General features: G+C 43.7%; 1 protein-coding gene across 1 annotated transcript in view; it reads left to right on the forward strand.

Moving 5' to 3' along the window:
- The first annotated feature begins 6,785 nt into the window (after positions 1 to 6,785).
- Positions 6,786 to 21,623, forward strand: part of VPS25 (vacuolar protein sorting 25 homolog) — a 17,633-nt gene continuing 2,795 nt past the window's right edge. The window contains exons 1-4 of the mRNA XM_077256783.1: positions 6,786 to 6,941; positions 8,808 to 8,953; positions 13,174 to 13,227; positions 15,263 to 15,351. Of these exons, the coding sequence (XP_077112898.1) occupies positions 6,895 to 6,941; positions 8,808 to 8,953; positions 13,174 to 13,227; positions 15,263 to 15,351 (336 nt within the window). The 5' untranslated portion in view covers positions 6,786 to 6,894. The remainder of the gene's footprint in view (positions 6,942 to 8,807; positions 8,954 to 13,173; positions 13,228 to 15,262; positions 15,352 to 21,623) is intronic.

A 21,623-nucleotide genomic window follows, 5' to 3' on the forward strand; every position in this document is an offset into this window, starting at 1 on the left:
GGAGGGGGAGCTGCCACACAGCTGCTGTTAGAAGACAAGGAGGACAGCTGTCAGGGGGGAGGGGTTACACACTTTGATACAGCTTGATAGGGGCGTGTCCACCTGTCAAATTGAGTTTGACGAAACCACCCGACGCTACACTACTGAAGACGTACTCTGCTATGCAGTCTTTCCTAGGACTCATTACCTACTGCAGACAGTGGATTCCAGATGCTTCAAGACTCATGCAACCCTTGTATGACTGTCTTAAAACTGGAGGACCAGATTGGGAACATGCTGAAAATCCGTATATCTATGCTCAGCAAAAGGACTGTTTTGAGACTCTCAAGGAAGCTGTTGTCAGTGCCCCTGCTCTGGGTCTCCCTGACTACACTCAGCCGTTCCACCTCTTTGTTTCAGAGTCTGAAGGATATGCCTCTGGTGTGCTAGCACAGAAACATGTTGATCGTTTCCGTCCTCTGGCATACTACTCAGCCAGACTAGACCCTGTTGCCAGAACTGCTCCATCCTGTCTCAAGGCTGTACATGCGGCCCATGTTCTCCTGGACAAGTCTGCTGACATAGCCCTTGGTCACGACTTGGTCATTCAAGCTGGACATGATCTCTCTGCTGTCCTTCAACAAACATCTCCTAAGCATCTGACGAGCCAAAGACATCTCAGGCTTCAGTGCTCTCTACTTCTGCCTTCCAACATCACTTTCCAGAAATGTACTACTATCAACCCAGCCACTTTGCTTCCACATTCTAGGGGGGAGTTACCTGAATGGTATAAGGACTTACCAGACTGGAGATCACCTGGTGACCCACATGATTGTGTAAAAGCACTGGAGCAAGAAATTTCTGCACCACAGAATGTGGTAACTCAGGAACTCCTCAACCCTGATTTGCAACTATGGACTGATGGATCCCGATTTGCAGACTCTTATGGCAAGTTACACACTGGATATGCTGTCACCACTGACACAAAAGTCCTTCTGGCTGAAGCTCTACCACCTCACCTGTCAGCTCAGGAAGCCGAACTTGTGGCCCTACAACAAGCATGTTATCTAGCAGAAGGGAAAACGGCCAATGTCTACACTGACTCAAGATACAGCTATGGAATCTGTCACGATTTCGGATTCCTATGGAAATCCCGAGGGTTCATTACGGCTACAGGAACCCCTGTTAAACATGCACTAAGGATTAAAGCCCTGATGAAGGCACTAGAGCTCCCCGCACAGATTGCGGTGATCAAGGTCAAAGCTCATGGGAAAGTCAATTCGAAGGAAACTAGAGGAAACCATTTAGCAGACCAAGCTGCCAAAGCTGCTGCCATAAAGAATGTCTCAGCAAAGTGGGAAGAAGAAGAAACAGCACCAGAAAAACCCTGTTGGGAAGACACTGCTACACCCGTGATGCCTGTGCTTACCAGAGCACAAACAAAGGAACAAGCAACCAAAGAAGCTACCCGAGCCGAAGAAGAACGAGACTTTGAGAAGTCTGAAGCCCGAAGAAAGAAGAAGAAGTTGATAGAAGACATGGAAATGGAATACCCTGCCACCGGATCTGGCTGGAAGCCAGCTCGACCACCTGAAGAAAGATTGTGGGAAGAACAAAAGTTGACTTCTAGAGAAGAGAAGAAACAGTGGGAAGCTGCAGGAGCCATTCATGGGAATCGTAGTTCGGCCGGACAATACGAATTTCCTAGACTCTATAAGGTGGATGGGAGACCCTGTCTACCCAAAAGAATGTATCCAGCCGTTGCAGCATGGGCTCATGGATCAACTCATCGAGGAAAGAACCAAGCACTAGCCTGTATCAAGAAGCTTTACTGGGCCCCAGGAATCTCTACAACTGTCACAGCTTACTCAAGAGCCTGCCCAGTCTGTGCCATTTGTAACCCAACAGCCACCGCCAAGGTTCCACTTCAGCATCTTGCCAAACCAGATTACCCTTGGCAGAGAATTCAGGTTGATCATATTCAAATGCCCAAGTCAGGAAAGTATGAGTATGTCCTAGTGGCTGTGGATATGTTCTCAGGATGGCCTGAAGCCTACCCAGTGACCAATATGACTGCCAAAACTACAGCTAAGAAGCTCATCACTGAAATTTCGTGCAGATTTGGAATACCCGAAGTTGTTGAATCAGATCAAGGCCCAGCCTTCACTGCCAATGTCTACGAGGAATTGTGGCACATGTTAGGGACAGATTTGGGTCTACACACCCCTTATCACCCCTCCAGTTCAGCCAAAGTTGAGAGAATGAACTCCACAATTAAGACACAGTTGCTTAAAATGAGCCAGGACCACCCACTCCCATGGCCAGATTTGCTCCCTGTGGTCTTATACCATATCAGACACACCCCACAGGGAAAACACGGCTTGACTCCCTTTGAGATTCTTTTCGGTGCTCCACCTAAAATAGGAGATATTAGGCCTCAAGAGTTGTCTGAGACAAATGATAAAGTTGTACAATTTGTGATTGCATTGTCTAAGGAACTGTCTAACACCCATTCTACAGTTTCTGCTTCTCTTCCAGAATCCACAGGTGACGTGGTCCATGACTTTGTGCCAGGAGACCTGGTGTATGTGAAAAAGTTTGTGCGCAGAGATTGTCTCCAGCCAAGATTTGAAGGACCCCACACGGTGATCCTGGTCACCCCCACTGCAGTAAAACTTGAAGGAAAGAGCACCTGGATTCACGCTTCACATTGCAAAAGAGACCGAACCAGTGTTTAGTCACAGAAGTGACTGAAGGGAAATGTTGCTGTTTTTGACCTTGGGACTGGGGGCCATCCTCGCCCCTACCTCTTCGGCCCCTGTTGTAAATAAGAATTCTGGCCCCACTATTCTCTGGGTAAACCTGACAGCCCCGGTGAATATCTGGCGATTTGATTTCTGTGATGTAGTCAAGTGCCTTGAGACTGAACGGATAGTAGGGGGAACTATCCAGTTTTATATGTGTGTTACCAGACAATACAATGATAATTGTCATTATTAGACAGATGCTGCCAGGAGTACAGGGAAAGATTGGGGATATAAACCTAGCGAAGCCATGTTCCCTAAGGATAGGACGGGTAGGAGTCTTCGTGAGAGAATGCATCTAACAGCCCTTCTGCAACCACTTAGGGGCTGTAAATGGGGTAAAAGTTGTCACCCCCTCCTCCTGAATCTTGAAAACGGCCAATCTGCTGATCTGCAGACATTTGTATTGGGAAGAAATTATAATTATGTATTTAGTGCCGGACCTCATGCGTATTTAGGCCATATACAGCTCCAGGATATTAGCTCTAAACCAACCAAGGCCCCTGTTACCAGTATACCTAAAACAGGTCCAAGTGAGCGTTTGCAAAGTGTAGTTAATGAAGTGATACCCATTCCAGGTCTCAGGTGGCAAGAGGTTTTCTCCATAGAAACACAAACAGCCCCAAGGAAAAACCTATGGTTAGAATGGGTAAGATACAATGTAAAAGTCCAGAACATCTCTGTAGGATGTATTGCTTGTGCTGCTGCGAATACGCACCTCTACACACATGCATTGCTTTTCCCTGATGACAACATCACTGCCTGTGTTATGAATCTGTTGAAAGGTTTGAAGCCTACTGATTGCCCAGACTATGTCCCACTAATTCATGAGAGACCCAAACTAAAGGTCCCAGGAGAAGTAATCGTATTAGCTGACAATTACACCTGCTACAATTCCTATAACACTACAGGTACACCAGTAGGGATCTTCGAGACAGGTTTCTGCAGGGAGAACAGTTCTTTAGATACTGACTTGCTAATCAAACATACACATTATATGTACGACATTTATTGGTTATGTGGGGATGGTAAGCTCCGTCCTAGGTTGCCTAATGCCTGGATAGGCCAATGCACCCTTGTTAAACTAGCCATGCAGTTCAAGATTCTACCTTGGGATCCAAAGATACCTGATGAACCTACCAGAAAGAGGAGAAGTCTCGATCAGCTCCATATGAGTTATGAAGAAGATCCACTAGTATATATTGATGCCATTGGAGTGCCAAGGGGGGTACCGGACCAGTTTAAAGCCCAGAACCAGATCTATGCTGGCTTTGCTTCTATAATCCCACAGGTGCAGATTAATAAAAATGTTGAATGGATCAATTACATATATTACAGTGAACAAAGGTTTGTCAATTTTAGCCAAGATGCCTTCCAGGGTATAGTTGAAGAATTGGGCCCTAACACTAGAATGACTCTTCAAAACCGACTAGCCCTTGATATGATTTTAGCTGAGAAAGGAGGAGTTTGTGGGATGGTGGGAGAGGAGTGTTGTACCTATATCCCTCAGAACACTGGAGTGAATGGAAAAACCATGATAGCCCTTAAAAAGATAACTGGGTTAGCAGCAGAATTGAAAACTAATGCCGGAGTAGACACATCCTTCTTTTCCAGTTGGTTGGGTGGGCTCAAGGGATTCTTTCAACAGGCCTGTCTGGTACTGATTGCCCTCCTTGTAATTGGATCGATAATTCTCTGTTGTGTTATTCCCTTGTACAAAAAGGTCATTGTCAAAGCAACTCCGACTGGTACCTTCCTCAATCAAGAAGTAGACCCACCAGAGTACAATGGTACTGATCCAGGGGAAATCCCTAAGTATATTCCTCTCAAGAGAGTAGACAGAACCCCCCATTCTCAGATGATGCTAAGAGATTTAGTTTAGGGACAGTGGGAGAACTCCATGTGAGGTTAGTGAGGGGTTCAGCTGCCTGGAGGCCTCTCGCTAGGGGAGAGTTTCTGAGGTGTCTGGATGGAGAAATCCACCTCCCCTTTCCCCATCACATGGACAGTCTCGAAGGATCCTTCTTTAAGGGAAAAACTTAGTGTTTAGGGGGGATTGTCAAGGTGAAAATGTATTTTCTTATATACTTTTTATACTTTTATATAACTTTATACTCTTTTTGTACTGCTATACTTTTATACTGTGAAACAATAAGTTTTTCCTATCTGTTAGTTAATGCAAATGTAATTGTATTTAAAATGGCCGCCAGGGTTCAGTTTCGTTTCTGGTTTGTGTCTGGAGGGATGAATCATTTCTTTGGAATCGAAACTAAAGGAATGAGAAGAAGAGGAGGAATTCACCAGGAGACGTTCGACGAATCAGAGAGAGAGACTGAGCACTAGATGTATGCTGCTTAAACCCCACCCATTGCATTCCCTTTTTAGTACTATGTATTGAAAAATAAAGCACAGTTGTTGCTCGGCTACTCACTGAGCTGAACGCCAGAGCATCAGCAAAGATTGAATCAGCTACGTGTCTGAATCATTTCTTTTTCGGTACCAGAAGCTCTGCGCTCACATTACAATTTGGAATGACTGGTGAATGAGGATTAATTGTCGTATCACGACCCCGACAAGATCAGATTGCAGCTTCAAGTCTCCTAAGGGGACTATTGAAGCAACTAGAATGTAGAGAAAAAATGTTTTTAAAAAAAAAAAAAATATATATATATATATATATATATATATATATATATATATATATATATATATAAAAAAAAAAGTTCAAATCACCCTCCATTCAAAATTAAAAAAAAAGAATCTATACATGTTTGGTATCTGCAAATTCGTAATGACCTGGAGAATCATAATGGCAGATCAGTGTTAGCATTTAGTGAACAGGGAAAATAACAAACAATTGTGGAATTGCACTTTTTTCTAATTTCATTTGCAATTTGAATTTTTTTCCCATTTCCCAGTACTCTGTATGGTAAAAGCAATGGTGCTGATTAAAAAAAACAACTCGTCCAGCAAAAAACAAGCCCTCACACGGCCATATTGATGGAAAAATAAGAAAGCTATGGCTCTGGGATGAAAGGGAGCAAAAACTAGAAACGCAAAAACTGAACATGGCAGGGTTGTGAAGGGTTAGGCTACTTTCACACTAGCGTCGGGAAAGACCCGTCGCTGTGCGTCGGGCCGACGTTCCCGACGCTAGCGTGGTCTCCGCCGCACAACGGGGGCAGCGGATGTATTTTTCCAACGCATCCGCTGCCCCATTGTGAGGTGCGGGGAAGTGCGGGGAGGTGGGAGCGGAGTTCCAGCCGCGCATGCGCGGTCGGAAAAAGCGGACCGTCGGGAGCAAAAAACGTTACATGTAAGGTTTTTTTCTCCCGACGGTCCGCTACCACACGCCCAAGCGTCGCAAAACGGACGCGACGTTTGGCAATGCGTCGCAAATGCGTCGCTAATGTTAGTCTATGACGAAAAAACGTATCCAGCACGAACTTTTGCTGGATGCGTATTTTCGGCAAAACGACGCATTTGCGACGTATTGCAGTTAACGCTAGTGTGAAAGTAGCCTTAGGCTGTGTGCGCACATGGCAGGGTTAGGCTGTGTGCGCACATGGCAGGGTTAGGCTGTGTGCGCACATGGCAGATTTGATGGGGGGTTTCTCAGCACATTTGTGACAAAACCTGCAACCTGCCCTGCATTTTCACCATTGCCTTCAATCAAATCTGCAGAGAAAAACGCATGGAAAGGGCTGGTGAAAATGTTTTTGCAGCTTGGTTTTTTCTTGCCAAGAGATGCAGAAATGTTCCTCACAGTGTGCACACGCCCGTACAATTAGAAAAGCAGCTTGTGCACACTTTATGATGAGACGTGACGTTTCCGGTCCTGCTACTTCCCACTGCAGAGGCTCACTGTGCACGCACATAGAATACGAGCATGGCGCCCGGTCACCGCCTCACCTCACACCTGCACCGCTAGCTCAACACTGCTACCAGGCAACAAGACCTTCCCGCCTTCCCTCAGCAGCTCCGCCCCCTCAGCCACTGTCCGCCAATTAGCTCGCAGCGCCGGGGCGTGAAGTATGTCGGAACCAGGAACCATCTAGTCTTTGCTGTTTCTTGTCTCTGCCCGGAAGAGGTTTCCGGTGGCGCCGCAGAGATGGGTTTCGAGTGGCCCTGGCAGTACAACTTTCCTCCGTTCTACACGTGAGAGACTCTCGTATGATCGTGGGTGAATGTTCTGCATGACAAGAGGGGAACACTTTGGGAAGAGCACCCAGTGCCGGAGAGGTGCTTCTCTAAATAGTTCCGGTAGAAACAAGGAAGTGGAGTCTGGCTTAACTCCTTCACTGCTGGGTGCACTTAGTTTCTCTGTCACCGTGCCCTCAGCTGTGTAATGTCACAGAGGACAGGCTCCACTTGTACAGAACCTGTTCCTACTACTTCTTATGGCCTGAAGTCTGGGGAATACTGTGTGTGAGGTGCTCTGCCATAGCTTTACACTGTGAGGGGCTTGTGCCAGTTAGTAATCAGCTGGTCGGGCGTGCCCCTTACCATAATTAGAGGTTCGGACAAGAGCTGGGGCAGAGGGCCGGATAAAGCGGACAGCAGTGCATGGATTTACCAGCGGGTCTCCCCAGTGTGACCGATTCATAGAAATATATGAAGCTGGCAGGTCCATGCACGGAGGTCGTCTGAATGCGCCCTTAGCATGGTACCACTGATCCTAGTCACTTATTCCCACTCGTATACACAGGATACTGGACAGGCTGTCAGTCTCAGAGCTGGCTGTCAGTCTCAGAGCTGGCTGTCAGTCTCAGAGCTGGCTGTCAGTCTCAGAGCTGGCTGTCAGTCTCAGAGCTGGCTGTCAGTCTCAGAGCCGGCTGTCAGTCTCAGAGCCGGCTGTCAGTCTCAGAGCCGGCTGTCAGTCGCAGAGCCGGCGTGTGCTTACAGCCGCCTCTCCAGGCATGCCTATGGTTTCTCCCAGGTGTTGGATTTACCATACTGCAGCTGGGCACCGTCATAACACTATTATCCTTCAGGTTAGCCACAGATCTGTAGGCTAATAGTATTATCTGACATGACCGGTTCCTTTTAAAGTGGACCTGTCACCTGGTCAAAAGTATCCAGTTTTTATTTTATTCCCGGTACTCCACTCAATATTCTGCTTTTTTTTTTTTTTTTTGCTTTTTTTTTTTTAAATCTATCATACGATTCCAGAGATAAAGTCCCTTATAATTAGTCCTGATTGTTGTGGCCTTTGCAAAGGGTCGTAGCTGTGGCTAGATGTTAAGCATCTATTGTTGGATATTCCCCTTGGGTAAGTACAAATATGTATGTGTCATATTTTCCTGCCTATGTTCCTAATTTTCAGAGTTTGAGAAGGACCTTTTGGCTCTCTAGACAGTTTTCATACAGGTCCGATAAAATAATACTGCATCGTCCCCTCCTTTTTTTTTTCTTTTTTTTTTAAATGAGCTGTGTTGCTTCTCGGTTAAAGAGTTTGTATGTTCTCTCTGTGTTTGCGTGGGTTTCCTCCGGGTACTCCGGTTTCCTCCCACATTCCAAAGACATACTGATAGGGAATTTAGATTGTGAGCCCCATTGGGGACAGCGATGATAATGTCTGTAAAGCGCAGCGGAATATGTTAGCGCTATATAAAATTATATTATATTATTATTTTCCTGGAAATGTATGATTTTATTGACATCTAGGTGTTAACATTCCTCTTTTCAATCAGTTTTATAATTTATATACATTCTAAAATTTTCAACACTTAATTAGGCAGTTTGTAGAGACACAACTCGATGAAAAGGTAACATCTCCTTGTTAATTATATTACACATTTCCAGTAGGATTAACAGAGGGGCAACACAATACAGAATTTGAAAGGGGTTATGCAGGACTATATACACTTTTTTTTTATTGTGGTCCTTAGAATTAACTATCTGCCTGTGCTGCCCAGCGTAGGTCACGTACCGCTCTTGCCAGCGACTCAGCTGCTTCTGCTGATATGCCAACAGATATGCCTATATGGCTTTCAATTCTTTTCTATACTTTAATTTTTGCAGGTTACAGCCAAATGTCGATACCCGACAGAAGCAGCTATCGGCTTGGAGTTCTCTAGTTTTGTCTTACTGCCGACATAACAAGTTATACACTATGAATGTAATGGAAATACAGGAGAGCCCCTTGTTCAACAACAAGAAAATACAAAGTATCCTTTTTGACATACAGGAATCTCTGGTATATCTTTTTAATCATGCAGGAGGTGAGACGAGGATTCATCATACATCTCACTCACTGAGAAATCTGCTCTAAGCTATTGTTGAGAGCATGCTCTTTTTTTCCTGTGAGTTTGTTGCCTATTTATGATTGGTCAGCATCATACAGGAAAAAGTATACCCCCCTCCCCAGTGAAAACTTGTCAAGTTCAACGTGAAATATTTGGGTAAAAGTTCACCTTTAAAATGAAGTTTAGTTTATGATGAGCTTTCAAGATGTCTAACAAAAAGCAACAATATTTAACACCTTCACAACCGATGACGTATATTTACATCATCAGCCTTTGATGCGGGCTCACACGTTGAGCCCACTTCTTTACCCATACTTTATGGCTGATTTAATCATCCATCAAGTGCCTTCCTTGGCTAAATATATGTACCTAAGGGCTCTGGGGCCCTTAAATACCGCTTTCAATCAGTGACGACGGCATTTAACGTGCGCTGACAGGAAATGTTCTTGATCCTGCCCATAGCACAGGCAATTGGACGATCTCAGGTTTCTTAAGGAGACTATTGAATACAGTAAAAAGCAAAAAAAAAAAAGTTTTAAAAACAGAAAAGTTCAAATCATCCCCCTTTTGCCTGATTTTAAAAATAAAAAAAAAATTGCTATTGCTGCATTCAGTATTGTCCAATATATCAAAATAAAAAATCCGATCAGTAAACGGCGTAACAAGAAAACAAATCAAAACGCTAGAATTGCATTGCAATAAAAAGTGACCAAAACATTGTATCTACCCCAAGATGGTATCGGTAAAAACATCAGCTCAGACCGCAAAAAAAAAAAAAGTCCTTACACAGCCCCAGATCCCGAAAAATGAGAACGTTACGGATCTTTGAAAATGGTGACAAAAGCAATGGCATAAACTCATATGAACTCTAGCGTGGGAATTTTTCTGAATATTTTCTCACGCTATAGTTCATATGAGTTTATGCCACCAGGGGGTGCAACACCGCAAGTCAACAAAGCTACGTTCCCCTGCACAGGGCCGGTTTTTGGCAAAGTAGGGCCCTAAGCAAATATTTAAAATGGGGCCCCAAATGCTAACATATTGCACCATCAAACAGAAACATTTTGGTTGTAGCTACATGCGCTGATTTCAGGCCACTAAACGAGTGTGATTAACAATATTGAAGTCATTCGCCGCTTGTTTCCAGCCTCTTTACATTGGCTGAGGAATAATGATGGGGACAGAATGATCACTAGTAAATCAATCTGTCCCCATACAGTATCATCTTAGCAGCATATCTGCAGTTTTAACTGGGCGATGTGCTGATGAGAACAATGATTTTTGTTCCGGCATATACTGTACATACATACACCATACATACACACAGATACACATACCGTACATACACAGACATATACCTTACATGCATACACACATACAGTTATATACACATATAGTATACACATACCGTACATACATACACCGTACATACACACAGATATACATACAAATACAGTATATGCAAACACATACATATACCTTACATGCACACAGATACACATACATATACCGTCATACATACACATACCGTACATACACACATGCATATACCGTACATTCACACAAATACCGTACATACATATACCATACATACACACCGATACACATACATACACCGTACATACATACACATACCTTACATGCATACACACACATACCGTACATACACAGATAGTTATATACACATATAGTACACACATACCGTACATGCATATACCATACATACACCCAAATACACATACCGTACATATATACATATACCGAACATACAGATACACATACATGTACCATACATACACACATACAGTATATACACATACCGTACACATATACATACACATATACTGTATGTACATGCACATAAACATACATATATACCATATATCCAAATAAATTTATTGCACATACAGATACACACAGATACTGTACATACATACACACATAGACATACACATACTGTACATGCATACACACACAGCCGTACAAATATACCATACATACACACATATGCCGTACATACATACACAGATATACACACAGATAGAAACATACACACAGATGCACACACACATACATACATACATACAAGCACATATATACACACATACTAATCTTGTATAGGTGATCAGATGAGCCCTGGAGGAGGTCACATAGTTCAGTTGGAGAGGGCTGCAGACCCCACTGTGGGGGATGGGGCACAGAGCAGACAGCACTGATATCAGCCCCCTGGTGCATCCCTGCTGTCCCGTGCAGTGAGCCTCCTCCCCCATCTCTTCACAGTGAGGAGACACTGCAGCCTGCTGGGGACAGAACAGTGGAGGGAGCAGAAGACACTGTAAGGCTCTCTTCCTCCACTGCTGTCTCTATGTGCTGTGCGGTGGGGCACCTCACCTGACTGTAGGGGTGAGTACTCACGATTGGGACGCGCCATGCAGGAGGACAGCAACCAGTGAGCGCTCTCCTCAGTCTGGTCATGGTGAGGTAAGGAAAGCGTTCATTGGCCAGCGTCTCTCCCTGCATGACACGCGCCCCTTTTGATCTCCTGCACTTCGCGCCCCGCTCTCTCCCTCGCACTGGGTGTTCCATGATTATAGGAGGGAGTGAGAGGGGCCCGATCCTGCATGATACCGGGCCTGCCTGCAGGGGCCCCCCTCCACCGCTGGGCCCTGGAGCAGTGCCATCAGCAGTGTGTCCGCCCCTGGCTGGGGGCCCCTAGGGCAGCGGGGGCCCTAGGCAGCTGCCTAGTCTGCCTGCCCCTAACGCTGGCCCTGCCCCTGCATTCCACTCATTCCCCAGTTTTTACAGCCAGGTGCAGCTGCATTAGCAGGCTCCTGGTTGTAAAATTATTTAACCCCTTCATATGGATTTACATCGTGGGACATGACTGTACGGCGGACAGGTATGGGATATTGTTGTTTTTTTATTTTCCCTTTTTTTTTTTCAGAAGATTGAGGGTCGTCAGTTGGATTGACAGTACAATAAAGATATTAAAACCCCATGTGTTTGTTTATTTCGTTTTTAACCCTTTATTAATATTGGATTAATAATGGATAGGTGTCTTATTGACATGTATCCATTATTAACCTGGCTTAATGTCACCTTACATTAGCAAGGGGACATTAACCCCCTATTACACCATATCCCACTGCTACTCGGGAGTGGGAAGAGAGAGGCTAAGTGCCAGAATAGGTGCATCTTACAGATGTGCCCTTTCTGGGGTGGCTGGGGGCAGATGTTTTTAGCCAGGGGGGGTCCTATAACCATGGTCCCTCTCTAGGCTATTAATAGCTGCCCTCAGTCACTGGCTTTCCCACTCTGGCGGAGAAAATTGTGCGGGAGCCCACGCCAGTTTTTTCTGTGATTTAACCCTTTATTTTAACACCTAGAGCTCCCAAATTTTACACACACACTTCTAACATTATTAGTGAGGAATGTGTAAAAATATAAGGGATATGAAGTGGCTTACTGTATGTAAACCATGTCTCATATCCTGTCGGGTTTGATAAGGAGATAGCAAAAGGCGACAATTGAATTACCGGCTTTTCTGCTATCTCGCTCTGTATGAAATATATATATTTTCATGAATATTTGAGCCCGTGGATCCATTCTATGTCCATTTTGCAAGCCAGTGAGAAAATCTCGCCGTACGGATGACACACGGATAATTTTTGGAGAAAAAAAATTGCATCCTCGCATTGAATACGGATCAATGTTCAGGAACTTTTCTACGTATCTCTGCTGCAAAAAATGGACCGTATTTTCCTACACTAGGTGTGATACCGGCCTAATAGAAACACATCACCACTTCTGTATTTATCACCCACTCCTGGCTTTGGTTTACAAATACTGATGTAAAATACTGAATGTGTGAACGTGGCATTAAACGTTCTGGTGTTTATGCGTGTTTATGCGTGCATGTGTGTGCGTGTGTGTGGGGGTGTTGGGTCCTGTACTTTCTTATTTTTGTACTTTCTCCAATTGAACAAAGCAACAGTGTGTGTATAGATACACACACACACACACACACACACACACACACACACACACACACACACACACACACACACACACACACGTCTTCTAACTGCACCAGCTAAATTGATTCTGAAATGGAGCACTTATTTGCCCTTGACATTGTCCAGGAAAGCTGTCCTTGGAGTCAGTGCAGGTTGTCTTAGAGGAACTCAGGAAAAAAGGTGAGGTGTTTTCATTGTACTTTTTTATGATAAAAAAAAAAAATCCATTACGACAAGGACCTGCTCTATATTTCTCTGCACATTGTATTTCTTTTATGATAAACTGCTATTCTTTTTAAAGAAGACTATTTATTGCATGTTTTGTTACTAAACGCAAAATTAGGCCACTTGCTAAATGGTGTTCATGAAAAAAAATGTCCTTCCAGTTTGCTCCTGTAGAGTCTGTGTAACTTATCCCGTGGCTGGTTATCCTGCTGCTTCTTGGGGCTCCTTCAGATGTCAGTTTTTCTTGTGCAAGTGTTATTCATGTTTTTTAACGGATAGCAGCACTATTAACTACTATAGTCTGTAGGGCTGTTCATATGTCCATGATTTTATGCGGAACATGTGGTCTATGAAAAATCATGGAGACATGTCAAACTCATTATTGCAAGTCTATGGTTCTAGGGGAAAAAAAACTAGACAGTACACACACACATGCCTTCAGACTGCTGTCCATTTTTCCACTGACTATTAGGAGAAGGTGGATAAACTTTTGTTGCTTGTGGGTTTTTTTTCACCCATACGTACGAGGAAAAACTGCTGAAAATCATTTTTTTTTTCGTATACGTGAAAAAAGAAGCAACGTCTGAATGAGGCCTTGCATAGATGTAGTAGCACATTGCTCCTAGCTGTGTCGTCTGTCTGATTCTCCACCCTCCCAGAAAGCGGCTTCAGATATCAGCTGATGTCTGGCTTTTCTACTCCATGATGATCCTATCATCACCAATGGGACATTCGTACAGTCTGATTATATAAATATTTATCTGCCTTATCTAGTTGTAGGTGTAAAGCTCAATCGGAAATCATAAAACTCTTTGGCTACGTTACCACAAAGTGTCTGAGCTTTTTGATGTTGCAGATTTTCTGCAGCATGTCTACACCTGTTAGCGAAGTCAGGTTAATTGCGTTTTTCGCTGCATTTTTGAGTGCGTTTTTCTTACATGAGTTTTTTATATATCGCACGTTTTGTCTCTTTTGGTGTGTTAGGTTTTATATTAAACTGCTTTATTTACATATCCTGGTATTTGGCTTTGATAAAAACTTTGATACAGCCATGTGGGGATTTCATACGTTTTAGCGAGTTTTCTCAGCAGAAACACATTAAAAACGCATATTTATTTTTTTCTGCATCCTGTGCAAGTCTATGTGAAAGATCTGCACATAAAATTAACTGTACTGGCAAGAGAAATTGACATGGTCGCAATTTCAAACCCGCATTGCAGGTCAGTTTACACTGCGCAAAAAAAGCACAGTGAGCCTGAGATTCCTATAAATCCCACCCACTTTGCTGAAACTGTAAGACACTGCGTGTTTTTTTTTATGCAGTATCAAAAACTCATCATGGGACCTTATTCTTATTAATGTTGTCTCTTTAATTCAGGTAGAATTTGATTTATTATTGGGGGTGTAATATTACAGGTTAGGGGTGCTCTGGCACCTAACATATTCATTCTATCTTTACACCCTAACCATTTTTGTATTAACTTCTCCCTATACAGCTAATTCCTAAATGTCTTTTGTTTGTTTTTTTGTTTCGTTTTTAATGCACTTCCCGTGCCGTTTCGTTTGAGAGGAGTCTCAACCAGGACTTCACAGGAGGCTGGGGCTGCACTCGCTTCCCTGCAGCTTTTATCGCCCCACATGGAACGGGATGTCATTGGGGTTATTTACTACAGTTTCTTGCATCTTCGCAGTCTGAAGATGTTGTTGATACCTGGTGATAGATGCGCGGGAGAAGTGAACACAGCATCTGCACTCATTTCTGTCTCCACTTCTTCATCTTTTAACTGTGAAACAAGATATCATGGGCTGGAGATAGAAGCAGTGAGTGACATCAGTTCTGCCCCACAGCTTCTAGCACCACCCTCAAACAAATTGTCATCAGCTGATGTCACTCAATGCTTCTTTCACTATCCCCCTAAAGGACATATTGTTTATTCTGCTGTCATGCAGTTTATATACTCTGCAAACTTATTGTATTAATACATTGTAGGTAACTTAGAATGGTTGGATAAAAACAAAACCAGATTCCTGATAATGTGGAGAAGGCCAGATGAGTGGGGAAAAGTAATCTACCAGTGGGTAAGTAGATACAGCGCAATTCTTTGTCAGATCCTCAGTTCTTTGCCATGATGAACTTCCAGTGACCAGAGCGATAACCCCAAATTTTACACACCTGTTCCCCATTCACACCTGAGACCTTGTAACACTAATGAGTCACGTGACATCGGGAAGGGAAAATAGCTAATTGAGCACAATTTGACCATTTTCACTTAGGGGTGTACTCACTTTTTTGCCAGCAGTTTAGACATTAACCCCTTCATGACCCAGCCTATTTTGGCCTTAATGACCTTGCCGTTTTTTGCAATTCTGACCAGTGTCCCTTTATGAGGTAATAACTCAGGAACGCTTCAACGGATCCTAGCGATTCTGAGATTGTTTTTTCGTGACATATTGGGCTTCATGTTAGTGGTAAATTTAGGTCGATAATTTCTGAATTTATTTGTGAAAAAAACGGAAATTTGGCGAAAATGTTGAAAATTTTGCAATTTTCACATTTTGAATTTTTATTCTGTTAAACCAGAGAGTTATGTGACACAAAATAGTTAATAAATAACGTTTCCCACATGTCTACTTTACATCAGCACAATTTTGGAAACAATTTTTTTTTTTGCTAGGAAGTTATAAGGGTTAAAATTTGACCAGTGATTTCTCATTTTTACAACAAAATTTACAAAACCATTTTTTTTAGGGACCACCTCACATTTGAAGTCATTTTGAAGGTTCTATATGGCTGATAATACCCAAAAGTGACACCATTCTAAAAACTGCACCCCTCAAGGTGCTCAAAACCACATTCAAGAAGTTTATTAACCCTTCAGGTGTTTCACAGCAGCAGAAGCAACATGGAAGTAAAAAATGAACATTTAACTTTTTAGTCACAAAAATGATCTTTTAGCAACAATTTTTTTATTTTCCCAAGGGTAAAAGGAGAAACTGGACCACGGACGTTGTTGTCCAATTTGTCCTGAGTACGCTGATACCTCATATGTGGGGGTAAACCACTGTTTGGGCGCACGGCAGGGCTCGGAAGGGAAGGAGCGCCATTTGACTTTTTGAATGAAAAATTGGCTCCAATCGTTAGCGGACACCATGTCGCGTTTGGAAAGCCCCTGTGTGCCTAAGCATTGGAGCTCCTCCACAAGTGACCCCATTTTGGAAACTAGACCCCCCAAGGAACTCATCTAGAGGCATAGTGAGCACTTTAAACCCCCAGGTGCTTCACAAATTGATCCGCAAAAATGAAAAAGTACTTTTTTTTCACACAAAATTTCTTTTAGCCTCAATTCTTTCATTTTCACATGGGCAACAGGATAAAATGGATCCTAAAATTTGTTGAGCAATTTCTCCTGAGTATGCCGATACCTCATATGTGGGGGTAAACCACTGTTTGGGTGCACGGCAAGGCTCGGAAGGGGAGGCGTGCCATTTGACTTTTTGAATGGAAAATTAGTTCCAATCGTTAGCGGACACCATGTCGCGTTTGGAGAGCCCCTGTGTGCCTAAACATTGGAGCTCCCCTACAAGTGACCCCATTTTGGAAACTAGACCCCCCAAGGAACTTATCTAGATGCATAGTGAGCACTTATAACCCCCAGGTGCTTCACAGAAGTTTATAACGCAGAGCCGTGAAAATAAAAAAATAATTTTTCTTTCCTCAAAAATGATTTTTAGCCTGGAATTTTTTATTTTGCCAAGGGTAATAGGAGAAATTGGACCCCAAATGTTGTTGTCCAGTTTGTCCTGAGTACGATGATACCCCATGTGTGGGGGTAAACCACTGTTTGGGCGCACGGCAGGGCTCGGAAGGGAAGGCACGCCATTTGGCTTTTTGAATGGAAAATTAGCTCCAATCATTAGCGGACACCATGTCGCGTTTGGAGAGCCCCTGTGTGCCTAAACATTGGAGCTCCCGCACAAGTGACCCCATTTTGGAAACTAGACCTCCCAAGGAACTAATCTAGATGTGTGGTGAGCACTTTGAACCCCCAAGTGCTTCACAGAAGTTTATAACGCAGAGCCGTGAAAATAATAAATGTTTCCTTTCCTCAAAAATATTTTTTTAGCCCAGAATTTTTTGCAAGAGTAACAGGAGAAATTGGACCCAAAAGTTGTTGTCCAGTTTCTCCTGAGTACACTGATACCCCATACGTGGGGGTAAACCACTGTTTGGGCACATGCCGGGGCTCGGAAGGGAAGTAGTGACGTTTTGGAATGCAGACTTTGATGGAATGGTCTGCGGGCATCATGTTACGTTTGCAGAGCCCCTGATATGCCTAAACAGTAGAAACACCCCACAAGTGACCCCATTTTGGAAACTAGACCCCCGAAGGACCTTATCTAGATGTGTGGGGTGCACTTTCAACCCCCAAGTGCTTCACAGAAGTTTATAACGCAGAGCCGTGAAAATAAAAAATAATTGTTCTTTCCTCAAAAATTATGTTTTAGCAAGTAATTTTTTATTTTTGCAAGGGTAACAGGAGAAATTGGACCCCAGCAGTTGTTGCCCAGTTTGTCCTGAGTACACTGGTACCCCAAATGTGGGGGTAAACCACTGTTTGGGCGCACGTCGGGGCTTGGAAGGGCGGGAGCACCATTTGACTTTTTGAACGCAAGATTGGCTGGAATCAATGGTGGCGCCATGTTGCGTTTGGAGACCCCTGATGTGCCTAAACAGTGGAAACCCCTCAATTCTAACTTCAACACTAACCCCAACACACCCCTAATCCTAATCCCAACTGTAGCCATAACCCTAATCACAACCCTAACCCCAACACACCCCTAACCACAACCCTAACCGCAACACACCCGTAACCCTAATTCCAACCCTAATCCCAACCGTAACCCTAATCCCAACCCTAACCACAACTGTAACCCCAACACACCCCTAACCCTATCCGTAACCCTAACCACAAGCCTAATCTTAACCCTATTTCAAACCCTAGCCGTAATTCCAACCCTAACCCTAAGGCTATGTGCCCACGTTGCGGATTCGTGTGAGATTTTTCCGCACGATTTTTGAAAAATCTGCAGGTAAAAGGCACTGCGTTTTACCTGCGGATTTACAGCAGATTTCCAGTGTTTTTTTGTGCGGATTTCACCTGCGGATTCCTATTGAGGAACAGGTGTAAAACGCTGCGGAATCCGCACAAAGAATTGACATGCTGCGGAAAATACAACGCAGCGTTTCTGCACGGAATTTTCCGCACCATGGGCACAGCGGATTTGGTTTTCCATAGGTGTACATGGTACTGTAAACCTGATGGAAAACTGCTTCGAATTCGCAGCGGCCAATCCGCTCCGGATCCGCGGCCGATCCGCTGCGGATCCGCGGCCGATCCGCACTGTGTGCACATGCCATAACCCTACCCCTAACCCTACCCGTAACCCTACCCCTAACCCTACCCCTAGTTCTAACCCTAGTTCTAACCCTAACCCTAACCCTAGTGGAAAAAGAAAAAAAAATATTTTCTTTCTTTTATTATTGTCCCTACCTATGGGGGTGATAAAGGGGGGGGGGGTTATTTATTATTTTTTTTTTATTTTGATCGCTGCGATAGAACCTACCACAGCGATCAAAATGTACTTGTAATGAATCTGCCGGCTGGCAGATTCGGCGGGCGCACTGCGCATGCGCCCGCCATTTTCCAAGATGGCGGCGCCCATGGAGAAGACGGCCGGACACTGGGAGGGACATCGAAGCTAGGTAAGTATGGGGGGTGGGATCGGAACACGGGGGGGGGGGGGGGATCGGAGGACCGGGGGAGCGGACAAGAGGACCGGGGGAGCGGACAGGAGGGAGGAGGGGAGCGGACAGGAGATCGGGGCAGAAAGGACGACTGGGGGGGCGATCGGTGGGGTGGGGGGGGCAGATCGGGGTCTCCAGCCATGGCAGATGCTATTGCAGCATCGGCTATGGCTGGATTGTAATATTTCACCATTTTCATAGGTGAAATATTACAAATCGCTCTGATTGGCTGTTGAAAGTGAAACAGCCAATCAGAGCGATCGTAGCCACGGGGGGGTGAAGCCACCCCCCCTGGGCTGAAGTACCACTCCCCCTGTCTCTGCAGATCGGGTGAAAATGGAGTTAACCCTTTCACCCGATCTGCAGGGATGCGATCTTTCCATGACGCCACATAGGCGTCATGGGTCGGATTGGCACGAGTTTTCATGACGCCTACGTGGCGTCAAAGGTCGGGAAGGGGTTAAATGTTCACTATCTATATATATATATATATATATATATATATATATATATATATATATATATATATATATATATATATATATATATATATATATATATATATTCATTCATTCCAAAAATTTCTGTGAAACACCTGAAGGATAATAAACTTCTTGAATGTGGTTTTGAGCACCTTGGGGGTGCAGTTTTTAGAATGGTGTCACACGGGTATTTTCTATCATATAGACCCCTCAAAGTGACTTCAAATGTGATGTGGTCCCTAAAAAAAAAAAAAAAAAAATGGTGTTGTAAAAATGAGAAATTGTTGGTCAACTTTTAACCCTTAACTCCCTAACAAAAAAAATTGGTTCCAAAATTGTGCTGATGTAAAGTAGACATGTGGGAAATGTTACTTAAATATTTTATGTGACACAACTCTGTGATTTAAGGGCATAAAAAATCAAAGTTGGAAAATTGCGAAATTTTCGCCAAACTTCCGTTTTTTTTTTCACAAATAAACGCAGAAAATATCAAATAAATTTTACCACTATCATGAAGTACAATATGTCATGAGAAAACAATGTCAGAATCACCGGGATCCGTTGAAACATTCCAGAGTTATAACCTCATAAAGGGACAGTGGTCAGAATTGTAAAAATTGGCCCCGTCATTAACGTGCAAACCACCCTTGGGGGTAAAGGGGTTAATGATCGCCAATACGCCTTTTAAGCAGTTAAGGGCACTTATTCCTCAGCGCCGCTTTTTAACGGCGCTGAGAAATAAGAGTATAGCACCCCCAAGCTTCGAAAAATCTCAAGGGTCTCGGCATTACAATGGTGTCAATTTTGTGGATTTTCTGTCATATTAACCTCCCCCCCAACTCACTTCAAATGTGAGGTGGTAACTTAAAAAAAAACAAAAAAACGGTTTTGTAAATTTAGTTGGAGAAATGAGAAATCGCTGGTCAACTTTTAACCCATATAACGTCCTAAATAAAAAAAAATTAAAAAAAAAAGTTGTTTCCAAAATTGTGCTGATGTAAAGTAGACATGTGGGAAATGTTATTTATTAACTATTTTGTGAGATATGACTCTGATTTAAAGGCACAAAAATTAAAGAAAAAATTTCACATTTTTGCCACATTTGTTTTTTTTCATTAATAAATGCAAGTCATATCGAAGAAGTTTTACCACTGACACGAAGTACGATATGTCACGAAAAAACAATTTTCGACGGATCCGGTGAACGATGGATGAAACGTGAGGCCATCTGTCGCTAATACAAGTTTATGAGAAAAAAAAGGATCTGGCGGATCCATTTTTTTCAAAATTCACCGGATTGAGACTGACGGCACAAGACTGATGTGTGAAAGGGGTCTAGGGGCTTAAATTTTAAAAAAAGTTTTTTAAAAAAAAATACATGTTTGGGATCTGTGTACGCATATCGTACTGAGCTGCAGAATTATAATGCCAGGTCAGTTTTACCATATTCTGAACATTGGAAATAGAAAAAACATTGTGGTGTTTTTGTGTTTTTTTGTTTGTTTTTTTCAGTTTCACCGCAGTTGGAATATTTTCCTGTTTTCAGTGCATATTTACAACAATTAGGGTGCCAACCTTCACAGCTAGGCGGTATCAATTTCTTTTAGGCACAGATTTAGGGTATAATAGCACCCAGGTTAGTATTAGGCTAGTTTCACACTAGCGTTTACCTGATCTGCGGCAGGCTGCGGACTTCCTCTGTGAAGCCCTGCCCTCGGCCGCACCTCCGCCGCTAGCTCCGCCTACTTCTGCATGCGGGCCCGCATGCGGCCTCCGTACCTATCTTTAACATTAGGTACGCAGGTCGTGCGGCTGTATGCTGATGCTGCCGCATGCGTCGTGATGCGGCGACCAGCGTAGGACGCAGCCTGTAGCATTTTTTTTTTCCGCATCGTCAAAACGACGCATGTGGCAGCATCCGCATACAGCCGCACGACTGTGTACCTAATGTTAAAGATAGGTACGGAGGCCGCATGCGGGCCCGCATGCAGAAGTAGGCGGAGCTAGCGGCGGAGGTGCGGCCGAGGGCAGGGCTTCACGGAGGAAGTCCGCAGCCTGCCGCA

This window comes from Ranitomeya variabilis, chromosome 4 (assembly GCF_051348905.1).
Source record: "Ranitomeya variabilis isolate aRanVar5 chromosome 4, aRanVar5.hap1, whole genome shotgun sequence".
NCBI classification, from domain to species: domain Eukaryota; kingdom Metazoa; phylum Chordata; class Amphibia; order Anura; family Dendrobatidae; genus Ranitomeya; species Ranitomeya variabilis.